Source organism: Ictalurus punctatus, chromosome 24 (assembly GCF_001660625.3).
Source record: "Ictalurus punctatus breed USDA103 chromosome 24, Coco_2.0, whole genome shotgun sequence".
Lineage (NCBI taxonomy): Eukaryota > Metazoa > Chordata > Actinopteri > Siluriformes > Ictaluridae > Ictalurus > Ictalurus punctatus.
Window position 1 is genome coordinate 13,709,814 of NC_030439.2, and position 15,422 is coordinate 13,725,235.

At 38.6% G+C, this 15,422-nt stretch overlaps 2 protein-coding genes across 2 annotated transcripts in view; both read left to right on the forward strand.

Annotated features, from left to right (window-relative positions):
- The window catches only part of ppp1r9a (protein phosphatase 1, regulatory subunit 9A), a 50,880-nt gene extending 45,612 nt beyond the window's left edge, over positions 1-5,268 (forward strand). The window contains 5 exon segments of the mRNA XM_053675405.1: positions 1,180-1,299; positions 1,469-1,492; positions 2,331-2,513; positions 2,632-2,742; positions 2,744-5,268. Of these exon segments, the coding sequence (XP_053531380.1) occupies positions 1,180-1,299; positions 1,469-1,492; positions 2,331-2,513; positions 2,632-2,742; positions 2,744-2,830 (525 nt within the window). The 3' untranslated portion in view covers positions 2,831-5,268.
- Positions 3,239-12,950, forward strand: asb4 (ankyrin repeat and SOCS box containing 4). Its single transcript, XM_017454498.3, has 6 exons — positions 3,239-3,294; positions 8,508-8,635; positions 10,071-10,370; positions 10,898-11,388; positions 11,508-11,621; positions 12,292-12,950. Exons 1-6 carry the CDS (start codon positions 3,239-3,241, stop codon positions 12,478-12,480), a joined length of 1,278 nt encoding a protein of 425 aa, XP_017309987.2. The 3' UTR covers positions 12,481-12,950.
- The last annotated feature ends 2,472 nt before the right edge of the window (positions 12,951-15,422 follow it).

Consider the following 15,422-nt stretch of genomic DNA (forward strand, 5'->3'; position numbering starts at 1 on the left):
CATAATTATTAATGAGGAGCATTAAAGCTATGCTTAAACCTAATCCTAGTCCTTTGTTCTAAAAAAAGCCAAATGTCTCCACAGTGTCAAAACTGTCAGATATTTCATTATATACAAGATATAATGTTCCCACCAAGCTATGAAAACATACACACACACACTGACACACAGTAAAGTCTCAAAATAAATTCAGTGCTTAGTGTCTTTTCTCTAGTAAGGCATAGATATGCACATATAGATATGCAGATATGTAGATTTGAGATTTTTATGCTATTGTGTGTAGCCTCAGACAGAACAGTCCCAACTAAAATTACATTACAGAACAGGTGATATTTATGTATTGCCTATACAGTTGAGTGCAAAAGTTAGCATACCCTTACTTCAAAATGCTGAAACCAACAAGGCATTTAATGTGAGTTTAATGTGAGCATTTAAAGTTTTAAATGTTCCTTCATTATGAGAAGTAACAAAACGGTCCAAAAGTCTATGTTAAGGTATTAATAGTTATTAATGTTACTTGTGATATCTTTTACTACCTTTCTCTACCTCTGTGAATGGTCAATAGTTTTTGTTAAGTGTTGTGAGAGCAGTTTTCCTGATGTTTTCATTTGACTGCTCACAGAAAACTGCATGAGAGCCTGTTTACAATGCCTTAAATAATACTTAAGAAAGGATGGTTTTAAGTCATAAGACTACTTAGTGAGGTACATTTACGTAAATTACCCAAAGAATATAAGTGGTGTTGCAAACAGCTGAGCATATTAATAAGGATAATTGTTGGCTTAGACAAATAAGCATAGAATCCTGTTTTGTAGATAAACTGTAAACAAAAAAACAAGGGTGATTCAAACTTTTGCACACAACTCTACATGTGTTCGCATGTCCAAACACATTCATTTTCATCAGACACAAATTGCTTTCAGTTGAAGTGTCTTTATTGATCAGTATTCTCACTCCTTCTGGGAGTTCCTTGGTTGTCTGTGGGTTTCCTCTCATTCAATTTAGGAGTAGTAAACTCAATAAGAGTCAATAATGAACAGTTTACTTATTGCTTATTATTATTTACACCAGTGACACAATCATAGAGAAGGAATACACAGCAGGCTGTTCTGCTATTTCCAGACAAGAAAGGTTGTTTTGTGCATTTTCTGTGTGTTCTGATGCTGATTGGTTTTTCAGGCTTCTACAGTAAAGGATGACGTCAGTGTGAGCACCTCCAACTCAGGAGAGATCTGTGGTGTGGTCACCGAGCCCAAGCTGACTGGCCGCTCACACACATTAGTGCTCTCTTCAGATGAGGTGAGAGGGTATAACGGTATTTTCTTAATCATTAATTTGAGGAGTACTACAGCGTGAGCATCATTTCTGTGCTGAAAAGAAGCTTTGCAAGTTTTACGCCAGCAGATGGGGCTGTTGTATGTATGCTAATGCTAACAAAGTCATTGTTTCTCTGTGCTGCACGTGTCAGAGTCTGGATATGAGTGATGATGAGGTGAGGCTTTTTTTTTAAATGGATTATTTCAGTATGTATTGTCATGCTCTGTTTTTCTCAGAATTTTTTTATGTTGTTGTTTTTACATTTCTCACATTTCACTTGGTTGAAGTTGGCTGAACGTCATTCATTCATTCATTCATCTTCAGTAACCACTTTATTCTGGTCAGGGTCGTGGTGGATCCAGAGACAATCCTGAGGTGGGAATACACCCTGAATGGAACGCCAGTCAATCTCAGGGCTCCATGCACACACATTCACACAATCATTTACATCTAAGGGCAATTTAGAGTCACAGATTGACATAATGGAATGATTTTTGGAAGATGAAGGACACCAGAGAACCTGAAGGGAACCCACACACACACGGGACGAACATGCAGAACTCCACACACATTCTGAACACAGGACCCTGGAGCCGGGAGGCAGCAACACTACCCACTTGGCTGAATGTTTTATTACTTATGATCTCTTTTCACCTGTGGTACATAAATGATCCTTCATCTGCTAAAAAAAGATACATAGAATCTAACAATGACTTTGTGTCTCATACCAAAACCTCATAGAGGGTGTGTGTGTGTGAGACTTATGAAACATCACATACATTTCTCATGCTTATGTGAGTAGTAGTTATAAATGTGAAGGTCCTTCATATTAAAAATGAACATGAAAATAAATTCTTACTGTGAGAATATAATTGAAGCATGCAGTGCGTGTGGAAAAAAAGTGTAAAAAATCGTGTCTATAAATGTGTAAATGTCACATGTAAGTCATGTGATTATTTAGATGTGAAGTCGTGTGACTTTTCTCTAAGGCTGTGTATCTGTATTTGTGCCAGATCCAGGATGAAGGGCAGCCATTGAAGCAGTACCAGTGGCAGAACCGCAGTGTGCCGGACTGGTCGTGTCAGCAGGTGTGTCTCTGGCTAATGGGCCTGAACCTGGAGCAGTATATCCCTCAGTTCACTGCCAAGAATGTTAATGGAGAGCAGCTCCTGCAACTTGACAGTGACGCACTCAAAGTGAGCACACACACTCGCTACTCACACAACTCGAGGAAAATCTCAAGACCATCTCAAAATTGCAGTCTTTATGCTTAATATCAGTGTTTCACATTAGTTTCACATTTCCTTCTTCTAGGATCTAGGTGTAGCCTCTTCTCAGGACCGGGCTGTGTTTAAGAGGAAGCTGAAAGATCTGAAGGTGCTGATGGAGAAGGCCCACAGGAACAAAGAGAAGCTGCAGAAGCAGTGTGGAAGAACAACACAAGAAAGAACTGGTGCATCTGCAGAAAGAGTGCCGCAAGACCTCTGAGCCGGGAAAGGGTACTGCAGAGTGACGGCGTTCAGTCATGAAAATAATAACGTAAAGAGAGATGAGTCTAGTATTTTATGGTACTCTAGTCTGGGCTCCATTTAGTGGACATCAGAATCTCCCTGGAAGAGGCACTGCTACTGGACTGCCACTAGAGAAAATAAACCAAACCATCCTGAATAACTGATCCTTTTAACTGTAATTTTAATTGGGGTTTTTTCCAACCGTTTTAGAATGCTTGTTCATCTGAGAGGTGTCTATTTATTTGCATTTTAGCTTGAAATGAATTAACAGCAGTTCGGAGAGTTCAAGCACCTTTAAGCATTATATATATATATATATATATATGTGTGTGTGTGTGCCATTTTCTATTGAGACCAAGATGTGCGGTTTACTCTGTGTGAAAAATCTCTTGGCTTAAAGCACAGGTGACATGTCGTGCTGTCCGAAAGCTCGAGTGCTGCTCACTGGAAACGCGGAAATCTTACTGTGAGAAGAAAGCCATTCCAAGTGTTGAAATATCACAGACCTCACACTAAATCCATCTGACCTTCTGGATATTATATACCTGTAGCTGTATTAACACTTCAGTCTGCTGATTAGTGTCCTGTATCCCTCAGCGACATAAATAAGAAAGTCTGCTGTTCAGCGCTTAGTACCAGGAAAGAAACTACAAGGAATATTCAAGGAGAGGCCTGAACATACTGTACAGCCACACTGCAAGATACTGAAAATGCACTCCAAAGATGACCGAATGGATCGCTGAGTCGTCCTGCTGCTTCTTCTTCCTCACCGCTACCTGCTTTTAGTCGTCATTTGACTGAACTAGATCCTCAGTTAGACTCAAGCGCTGCCTTCTAAATTTCCGCTGTATAGATTTTGTATAGCATAGCCGCTCTGAGTGTGTGAAACCTCCCCCCGATTCTGGTAGTCTAACATCTAAATGGTGTTGAGTAGCTGACAAACCTGAACTTAAAGCAGACCTATTCAAATTTATTATTTAACACTTATTATATAAATGTTGTTTTATTTTCTGGTCAGTATAATGAGATTTGTTTTCTTCATCAGACTGCTGTGAACATGCTTGTCAGTCTTAGCTTAGCACCAGATCACAGAAAAAAAAGTGTTCCAAAATGCTTTTAATTCAGTATATGTAATACTAGCAAGTATCGATCCTAATCCATGATTCTATTGTGTTTTTTTTTAAATGTACAGTCAATACATGAGATATTTCTATCAGATTACCAATTGCTTATTTAATATTGAGCTGTAGTTTAGTAACTCATCATTTGCTTTGTTCTTTTTACTGATACAGTTACAGAGTTTTGTGTTAATATTTCTACATTTTCATGGTTTCCCTCATCAAGTGAATGTCTCCTTTTCTGTGAACACTGTTGTTTTGTTCTGCTGTAATAATTTCCATGTTTACATTTGAAATCATGATTATTTCAATAGAAACACAAGTGCAGCACTCCAGAGTGCCAGGCAGTGCTGGATCAATGTGTGACTTCTCACAAGATATGTTGGTATTTGCTCCACATACGCTTGTATGTACTGTCATTTAGCTACAGTGTGTTAGGAACCGTTTTCTTATAAGGAGTTTTGTTTGAATTATTTATTTTTCAAATCTAAAAAAAAAAATATCAACTGATGTAATTTATCAACAAAATACTATATAATGATATTTATGCCAAAAATTGTTAAAAAGTGTTTGGTCTATCCCAGTGGTCAATTAGGTTCTCTATGTTTTTATCATTTCTTTTGATCCACCATAAATGTATCAAAATCAAACTGCTGCTTTCAGATTTCTCTGTCAGTCAGCAACATGCCATGACTTATATATATATATATATGACAGTTAAAAGCAATATGTGAACTGAAGCTTTTAAGAGATGTTGTCTCTTTGCTATGGGTTACCTATATGAATGTGTGTATGCACAGGATAATCATGGGTGATGCTGGTGGTCATGATGCATAATCATTATTAGGCTTGAGTACAGAACAGACACATTGCTGAAACTGTGTGCACTTTCTTGTTCTGCAGTTCAGTTTCTAATCGAGTGCTCCATCACTCTTCAGACGCACAAACAAGGCAGCTGTTCATCAGTTTGTATAAACGGTTTCTGTCCAGTGTATTCACTTCTGTGCTTTCTGCAAAGTTTCCTGTTTTCCCAGATAGGCAAGGTGTTAGCTCCTTCCAGTTCAAAGATAATGCAAAGCACCGAAAGTACAGAGCTGCTCCTGGAATAAAAACATGTCATAAGAAGATCTTTTCCACTCTGTTTTGTTAACTCATAGCTGCATGAAGGACCCCTAGGTGCCATGTCTCCCTTAGTTCCAGGACAGTCATATTTACCATGTTTTTATTTGTCAGAGGTTACGGTTGTCACTCATGTTGACTTGTAAATATGCCTCCAAATGACACAACCATTCACAGAAATACAATGAAGGTTAATTCCAAAACAGTCTCTGACCTTATTTTTCTGTCCTTCTTTTCATATTGATAAGAAGGTAAAAATGGTTCTATTATATATTTTACTTGTATGGTATTATATGTTTATACGTACCTAATGAGTATCTAATCAGTGATGATGTCTTCACTATTTTAGACTCAGCTGCTGTATATATACAGGCCATGTTGTAGCCCATTTCAGTAGAGTGACTCCACAATTGGGTGCCATTTACAATTTGTAACTCTTAAGATATTAATTTCATTTTTAAAAATAATTTTTCAATTAATCTAAGAAAACATGCATTTAACTGTTAAAAGGTTACTTTCCTGTGAATGTTTGCATTTTGCTTTTAAGTGAGTAATGGAATTGAAAGTAACAGGGTTGGGTTTCTGTTATAGAATTAGCTATTGCTAATGAGTTACTTAAATTTAGTTTAAATTTAAATTTAGTTAAGTTAAAAATGTACTTTCCATCATTAATTTAGGTAAAAGGGTTGTGCTTTTAAAGTGACCGCCTTTGTACACAATATCCCTGCAAAAAAAACAAACAAACAACCAAAAAACAATAGGAACCATCATAGAAATTCTAATGTTTTCCACTACAAATACCATTACAGACCATCAGCTAACCATTAAAACCATTACCAGTCCTTAATGAAACCCACTAGACATAGCATGCCACCAATAGAAGGCAACAAATTACCAGTAGAGACATACAGGGAGAATTACAGTTTCCGTTAAAACCAATACAATTCCCACTATAACCATTACAAATTCTATGAGGGATTCTATTGGTTTTTTTTTTTTTTTTCCCAGCAGTGATAATTGAAAATAAAGAAAAAAGAATGAGGGTAACTTACTTTTCTTATTCCAATGATCTTCAGGAAGTTCAACTTCCTGTTGAACACTTCAACTGTGACTTTATTTATTCCAAATGTTTCATACGGTTGAATGTGTATGAAACGAGTAACAGGACTGTGTAAAATATACATTTTTCATATATAGCAAATATCTTAACATGTGTAAACATTTGTATTAACATAACATTCCACAACTGAGACATAAACTGAACAACTTTCAGACATTTGATGAACAGAAATGGAATAATGAGTCCCTGAACAAAGTGGGGGTCAATATTAAAAGTAACAGTCAGTATCTGCTTTAAGTACTACAGTGCAGCTCATCCTCATGGTCTGCACCAGATTTGTCAGTTCTTGCTGTGAGATGTTACTCCACTCTTCCACCAAGGCATTCGCAGGTTCTCCATCACGTAACACATAGTTACATGTCATTTTCCACTACAAGGACGATCAGCTGTCTTTCCTGTCTCCCTGCAGCACTGTCTCAGAAGTCTTACATTACAGACATCGCAGTTTATCGCTCTGGCCACATCTGCAGTCCTCATGCCTCCCTGCAGCAGGTCTATGGCATGTTCACGCAGGTGAGCAGGAACCCTAGACATCTTTCTTCTGGTGTATTTCAGAGTCAGTAGAAAGGTCTCTTTAGTGTCCTAAGTTATTGTAACTGTGACCTTAATTGCCTACCACCTGTAAACTGTTCGTGTCTTAAGGGCTGTTCCATAGGTGCATGTGCAGTAATTGTTTATGGTTCATTGAACAAGCATGAAAAACATTGTTTAAACCCTTTCCAATAAAGATCTGTAAAGCTTATATGAATTTTACAAAATTACCTTTAAAATACAGTCTCCTGAAAAAGGGATGTTTCTATTTTTGCTGAGTATAAATATACTAGATCATTATTAAAGTTGTAGGTTATTTACAGAATCTGACAAAAAGCTCCTAGGTTGTGAAGAACATTTTACCTGTGTGTAAATCGTCTGTTACCTTTACATACTGCCTACATGTAAATATGATATCACTGGAATACAAAATGGCATCCTAGTTGTGGAACCACTTACTAAATAAACATGCAGAAATGTCAAATAAGAGCACAATAACACTTTTTGTAACTAGAGACGTGTAAACTTTTGCACTCCAGTACACCATTAATCCTGTTGTTCATTCTTGTGGGTGTTAAGTAAGGAAAGTAAGGAAAACAAGATGGACGCCTTGGTGTGGAGCTCTCCAATTCTTTTACTGTTTTTGTTAGTTTGTTAGGCTACGTGTTCAATAATTGTATTATTCAAGTTGTTTGAATATAGATTGTTCATTCTAGCATGTGTTAGACAGTTCCTGTATATAGTCTCTAGGGGGATTCGGTGAACAGGATGTGAAGCGGTGTATGTAAGTGTAAAAGAAATAAAAGATCTGCATGTGTTAAACCAGATCCAAGATTCTAGTCATCTTTTTCTAATTATTTTCCTATCAGTTTGACCAGAGACTTAACTTCTGAACACTAGGCAACACACAACATTTTCTCTGTTTGTGACTACTCAGACGTTTTGTTAGAGGTGTTGTCTAGTTCACCCTATACCGACCTACAGGCAGAAACTGAAATCAGCTAAACCTGTGACTCTAAAAAGATGGACTGGTGATGCAACGATAATTTAACCCTTTTAAATATTTATTATATTATATACCTCTGTACATTCATTCCACCTTCACTGCACATAACTCTATATAACATACACAGCACATTCTGTACTTCCATCTGTAAATAGCATATCTGTACATCCATAATCCTGTCTGTTTCTGCTATGTCTTTACAGCGAGGGCGTAGATTGCATATGGACGGTAGGGACATGTCCCTGCCAATATTTTGGGAGGGCAGAATTGTCCCTACCAATATTTTTTTCTCTTTTCCGTTAACAAATTATTTCATAGTTTACTTTCTTTTAGTCTTTGATCTGTTGCTTTGTATAATTTGTATTTAAATGTAAATACAGATCTTAATGTAAATATAGATGTTATATTTTAATAAACCAGTTGGTTGCCAACATTAAGCAGTCCTTTTTTTCCGGAGTGGGTGGGTGTCCCTACCAATATTGTGACCAAACCTACGCCCTTGCTTTACAGTATTGTATTGTATTATATTTAATTTGATTGCTTATTTTTTATATTGTGTGATATTCTCTTTTTATCTGCACTGGAAGCTCCTGTCGCCAAGACAACTTCCTTGTGTGTGTAAACATAGCCTACTTGGCATTAAATCCCATTCGGTCCGAATGCCACAACACAGGATCAGAATCCGAATGATTCTGATTCTGAATCTGTGTTGTGACGTTCAGGCCTGAGGTGATTTTGCTCTGGTACACATGTAGACAGTAACGTGTGGCGTTCATGATGTGTAGGTTTCTTTCCGCGCTGCAGCGCAACGATGCCGCCGAGGTGGACGAAATCCTTCGCACCAGTAACCTAGATATAGACACCGTGTTCGAAGTGGAAGACCGAAGAAGTGTCCTGGCGTCCTATAAACAAGGTAACTTCTGGCGTTTTACTGTGGAACTGACGAGCAGTGAATGAGCCCTGCCACCAGATGGCGGCACAGCGCTGTAACTCAACACTATTCCAGCGTTTTCAGTTTGGCCTCACTTTCTGAGTCAGGGACTGAGCATAGTTATTTTCTAGACATTTTCAACAATAGAAAATATGCAATATGGTCATGAAAAATGTCTTATGGTGGAAATAATATAAAAAAAAAAGTCAGAATATTGTCGCTAAGCAACTGGAAATTATAATGTTTTCATTCTATTTGCAGTAAAAACCTTAAGGGAAGCAGAATCTCCAGAATTTATAATGAGTTCTTCTAAATGAAATGAACAGTACAGGTGTTACTCTGAGTTACTCTGTGACTTCATATGTAGTCAGACAGGCAGTACATTGTCCGAGTTTGGCTTTCAACCGAAGAGACTAAGGTATCTAGTCTGATTAATGGAAGTAACAAAAGCTTATGACCATCAAACTGCATGATATCATCATACATTGGAAGTACATTTTTCACCTAATAACTTAGAAAATTTCATTCCAAAACTGAATTATAAGTGCTGTTGCTCTTACAGAGTGTAATTAATATATAATTACTTGTGACTGTGGGTTAAAATAGATCCCACAACAGCTATTGTTATTAGCATTATACACATTACTTTTTATATACTTTTGCTCATTTTCATAGATATTTCATATCTGAGTTGACTGAAAAACTCGAAATGTTGAGTGTGTGATGATTCCAACATGCATTTTTGCAGCATGATAATTGATGATGAGACGCTTTCATTAATTATTAGGTTTTTCTACATGCACTGCAAAACTGGAGAAGAAATATTTTTGTAAATTTGAGTTTCTTCTGAAATTTTTCCTTTTCTGATAATTAGACTGGGGTCAAGGACATATTTCACATTTTCTCATCATTCTCAGTAGTCCATCCATCCATCTTCTACCGCTTACTCCTTCTTCAGGGACAAGGGGGAACCTGGAGCCTATCCCAGGGAGCATCGGGCACAGGGCGGGGTACACCCTGGACAGGGTGCCAGTCCATCGCAGGGCAAAATCACATGCACACTCACACACCCATTCATACACTACGGACACTTCAGACATGCCTACCATGCATGTCTTTGGACTGGGGGAGGAAACCAGAGTACCCGGAGGAAACAGCCGCAGCACGGGGAGAACATGCAAACTCTGCACACACATGGCCCCAGCGGGAATTGAACCCTGGAGGTGTGAGGTGAACGTGCCAACCACTAAGCCACCGTGCGCCCGCAATCTCAGTAGTCAAATGTTCTAAACCCCTATTTTTTAACACTGTAGCACATCTCTGTTAACTATTCCTAGCACCAAACACTCTTACAGTGTTCTGAGATTAGATAATCCCTAACATTTTTGTGTTTTATTTAATGCCTTATTGACCCCAGGTTACTGGCTACATAACTTTAAACCGGAGTCCTCATGGGCGATGGGCATTCACATATGCATGATGCACAATGCGATAGAAAGTGCCTTAGTGCTTCTGCAGAGGGGGGCAGCAGTGAACAGGAAGCCCAATGGAAAAACACCACTGCATGTTGCTTGTGCAGTGTCTCATGCTGACTGCGTGGCTCTGCTGCTCAACTGGGGAGCTAATGTCAACAGCCTGTCCCTGAGTGGACATACCCCACTGCATTACTGCACCACGCAGGAGTCAGTGGACTGCGCCAGACAGCTGATCCTCAAAGGTCTGAAAATAACTAGCACTCACAGAATGTCCAAAAGTCCAGATTCAAGTTAAGGTGCATAATTTGTTTAATAGTTAATGGAAAACCTTTGAATAGTGATATCACTTAGAATAGACCACCACCACTACCGATGCATTAACTATAGAGCCGATTGGGCTGTTGCCTTTGGGTTTCTAAGTCCAAGTGGCCTCGATCTGTTTTTAAATTTTCTTTAGTTTTTAAATTAAATGTCAATAGTTTTCAACTGAACAATTTATGATTTTTGAAAAAAACAAGTATAACTAGTGTACACTAGAATTTGGTGCATTGGGATGGTTGGGCCTCTGGTAATATCTGGTTAGTGGTGGTCCCATAGTGGTCTTTTTATACCCTTGAACAGAGCAAAGGTGGGCTGACAAATTGTGCATAGCAACAAATGGCCTACAGTCATGAATTGTACATACACAAAGTGACCGTTATGCCAAGCATATATAATAAATTGGCCAAAACGTGTAGGTTTATTCACATAACAGCCGTTTTTTCTACAGGAGCAGACGTGAACAAGCCAAGCCAGAACAATGATAAAGACACTCCACTACACATAGCCGCACACCTTGGTATCTCTGAGCTTATTGGCCTTTACATTGCACATGGTGCTGATGTGAATGCATTCAATGCCCATATGAAGACCCCTTTGATCACTGCTGCATTCTGGGCTATGGATGCTCGTGTGCAGACTTACAGCGAACAGCACCATCTTGTGTGCCACATACTGCTGGACTATGGGGCCAACCCAAACCTCCAGGATGGAGATAAAAAAACAGCGTTGCACAAAGCCTCATGGAACTGTGACCATACACTGATGCAGATTCTGCTCGAAGCTGGGGCCGATCCCAAGATCATGGACATGAGCGGTAGTCCAGCCCTTCAGTACTCACTAAATATGACGCGGATGCGGCCTTACTGTGAACCATATCGCTGCCTCCAGCTCCTGCTTAACTACGGAGCAGTCAGAGTTTACCCAAATCAGTTCTACAAGGTACAAGTTACACAGTTTGGTTACAGCACCATTGCAAATTTACCACTAAAAAATGTCTCAATCTAGTGTTTTTTTATTATTTGCTTGAGACTAACACTTTTATCATTTCTATTAATCAGGTGTTGGAGATTTACCATGATGACCCTAGGACAGTTGAGGTGATGGTAAATTCCTATGGGCATCTCGTGAGTACACCACAATGGAGGGATGCTATTCCTAAGAAAACATACAAGGTGTGTCACTGAGGCCTAAAGTGTTTGGAATTGGGTATCTTTCTGAACCAATTCTTTGTGCTGAGAGTTAAGTACATCTGTTCGCAAGTACATCAAGGCAACTGATATCTGGTCCACCTAAACATTTCAAGTGAACTTGGGTGTGAACTGTACCGTTAGTGACAGTATTCCACTTCCTGGTTTGGGCATTGAATAATGTGATTGTAGTTAGTAGATAATTTTGCAAATTGGAAGGAAATTTATGTGAAAACTGAGGGTACACACTCAGGTATTTGGGACAAGTGTGAAAAGACCTTGACTATAGAATATTGTTTTATTTACTCCACTGAAAAAAAGGCTCCATCTTTCACTCTAAAGCATTTTATGGTTTGTCCTTGTGGGAGAACCCTTAAAGGTTTAACAGAGGATTTGCTATTTATAAAAGTTTTCTAAGCTGTTTTGAAAGCTGAACCTGTCAACTCTCCAAATATATAATAAATAACACTGATAAAGTGGGTACGTACTAATATTTGAACTACAAACATAATTGTCTGACCAACCTAGCTGCTTGAACGTGAGCATTACACCATGATGCACTGAACAGACTGCTTATGCATTATTATCTACATATACTGTACGGTATATTCTTTATCAGTTATGAACCTTACATTTTTCTCCTTCTTTCATTAAGGAACACAGGATGTTTTATGACTCACTGTTTGCTGCCTGCAAGACTCCGCGTTCTCTGCAACACCTGGCCAGATTTGCCATTCGCATGGCAATGTGCTGCTCCTGTGATTCAGGCATTAAGCAACTCCCACTTCCTACATCAATCAAACAATACATACTGCTAGAACCTGTGGGAATCATACACCAGTGACTGTATTGGCTCAAATAAAATATCATTATATTCTGATAATGAAATGCTCAGACATTAAAACATTATTGTTAAATTCACTTTTAAATTATTCCTTTAAAAGGCAGGATATTTATCAGTGAAATGTTCAAAATGAAAAAAAAAATTAAAAGTTTGAGAGCATCAGTGATAAATATGGCATTTGTCTTCGCAAACTGCCTCCAAAATGATAAAAATCCCATCCTACATTCATCTGATTTTCAAAAACAGTTATGAGCCATCAGATTACAGTATAAATTTCAGTGAGCTAACAATATCTGAGAGAGTTTTGTTTAAAATAAGAGGACAAACATGAGGCACGATGCCAACAGTGTGTTGTAGTTGGCAGCAGAATGACAAGGTGTTTTAAATGCCTCTATTTAAGCACTAATCCTTTTGAACTCTCTCAATCCCTTTCAGAGAAGTTAAAGAATTGAGAACGATGCGATATTGAAGGATAAAATACATTCATAAATTAAGACGTCGTAAGCTAGGTAAGTTTAACCACCACTCAGGCTGCCACTGACCTCAGAAAGCCTTTACCCAAGGATTTTGATCAACCATTTACTCCGAGCTGATCCTGTTATTCATGTAAACTTGTGTCACCTCCTGCTGCTGACTCTCACTGCTCAGAGGTCAGAGTTCTGGGTGTGTTTGTGAGTGAGCTTAGAGGAAAGTGTAATCAATCTCCCATACTGTGTCATCTGGAAGTGCGCATCCCTCTTTCCATTCAGAGCAAAAAAAAACCCCATAAAAACCTTGTAACCATCATGTTATAGACCCCTGCATCAGAACAAAGAACAAATTCCCAGTAGTAGTATGAAATCTATAAATACTCAAGCACATGCATGCTCTTGCCCCTACATAAACATTTAATCAGAGATGATGGCGTCTTTGAAAACAGCAGCTTGGTGTTACTAAGAGAAAGGTCAGGGAGTGATTCCAGAAACAGAGCTGTGTTTGCTAAATGAGATTGTGGTGTGGCCACAGGAGTGTTCATGATGTGTATGGCAGGAGAACTGAAGGAAAAAAAGAATGCAGTGTTGTAGGCATGTGGCTGAACTCCAGGACTACACACTGGCACCATGCCAAAAAGCCAGCTCTGCTTCTGAAACAGGAATAGAGGGGAAGGATATGTGGAAGGATGATGCAGCAAAAAGTTTTAGAGCAAACACTTAACACTGGAACCATTAATATCAGTAGGAAAAACCTGGCAAGTAGCACACAAAGATTTCAGAGAAGCTGCAGTGCTTTGCTTAAGTATTAACCCCCTTGAACATTTCCAGATTTTGTAGTGTTACAGTTTAGAAATGGGCATAATTGGGATTAGGACATGAATCTACACAAAATAGCCCATAAAACTGAAGTGATGGACAAACAATGTAGTTTGCAGTTATCTAAAATAAATTAAAGGAAAAGTTGTGATTGCATAAATATTCACCCCCATTGCTGTGAAATCCTTAAACAGTTCTGGTGCCACCATTCAAGTGTCATATGATTTCAATATACGCACACCTGTTCCTGGAAAGCACCAGAGTTTGTTAGGGAACAAACTCCAAACAAACAGCATCATGAAGACAAGGGAACTGTCAAAACAAGTCCAGGACAAAGTTCTGGACAAAGTAGTATCAGCATTTGGTTCCAAAAAAACAGCTACATATTTCATGTTATAAAAAGATCTAGCCTGCTAAAACTATTATTTAGTTAGCAAAAACATTGTGTAGATAAAAAAAAAGAGACCAAGAAAAACAACTCCAGGTTGTTTACAATGTTTTTTGTTCTCTAGCCAATAATAATAATAATAATAATAATAATAATAATAATAATAAAGGGTGCACAGTGGCTTAGTTGTTAGCACAGTCACCTCACGCCACCAGGGTTGGTGGTTCGATTCCCGCCGCTGCCCTGTGTGTGGGGAATTTGCACGTTCTCCCTGTGCTGCAGGGGTTTCCTCTGGGTACTCCGGTTTCCTCCCCCAGTCTAAAGACATGCATGATAGGCTGATTGGCATGTCCAAAGTGTCCGTAGTGTATGATTGGGTGTGTAAATGTGTGTGTGATTGGATTGGCACCCCGTCCAGGGTGTACCCCACCCTATGCCCCATGCTCCCTGGGGTAGGCTCCAGGTTCCCCACGACCCTGAATGATAAGCGGTACAGAAGATGGATGGATGGATAATAATACAATATCATAACAAGTAATTACTATTGCCCCTCTCAACTGTCCAGCTATAGACCTATATCAAATCTCCCCTTCATCTCTGAGATTTTAGAAAAGGTTGTAGCACAGCAGCTATGCTTGTACTTAGATAGGAATAACATTCATGAAATGTATCAGTCAGGATTTAGACTTCATCATAGCACAGAGACAGCATTAGTTAAAGTAGTAAATGACCTACTACTGGCCTCTGATCAGGGTTGTGTCTCGCTGCTTGTGTTACTCGACCTTAGTGCAGCTTTTGATACTATAGATCACACTATTCTCCTTGATAGATTAGAAAATGTTGTTGGCATTAAGGGAACAGTCCTCTCCTGGCTCAGGTCTTATCTGACCGATTGGTATCAGTTTGTATATGTAAATGGAGACTTCTCCACTCATAACGAGGTTAAATTTGGTGTTCCACAAGGTTCTGTTTTAGGTCCACTACTTTTTACTTTATATATGATACCTCTAGGTCAAATTATTCATAAACATTGAATTAGATTCCACTGTTATGCTGATGATACACAGTTGTATGTTTCAGTGAAGCCAGGGGACGGACAGACAAGCTTAGTGAAGTTGAAGAATGTGTAAAGGACATTAGACGTTGGATGCTAACTAACTTCCTTTTACTTAATTCTGATAAGACAGAAATACTTTTATTAGGACCACGTGTAGCTAGAAGTAAGCTTTCTGATCACATGGTTTCTCTAGATGGACTTTCTGTTT

What these genes read in the sequence shown, in the direction of transcription:
- asb4 (XM_017454498.3), top strand. Translation starts at nt 3,239, where the DNA reads ATGTCGTGCTGTCCGAAAGCTCGAGTGCTGCTCACTGGAAACGCGGAA. An exon ending in ACCCAAATCAGTTCTACAAG is followed by an intron (nt 11,389 to 11,507) that starts GTACAAGTTACA and finishes TCTATTAATCAG; the next exon opens with GTGTTGGAGATTTACCATGA. An exon ending in TTCCTAAGAAAACATACAAG is followed by an intron (nt 11,622 to 12,291) that starts GTGTGTCACTGA and finishes TCTTTCATTAAG; the next exon opens with GAACACAGGATGTTTTATGA.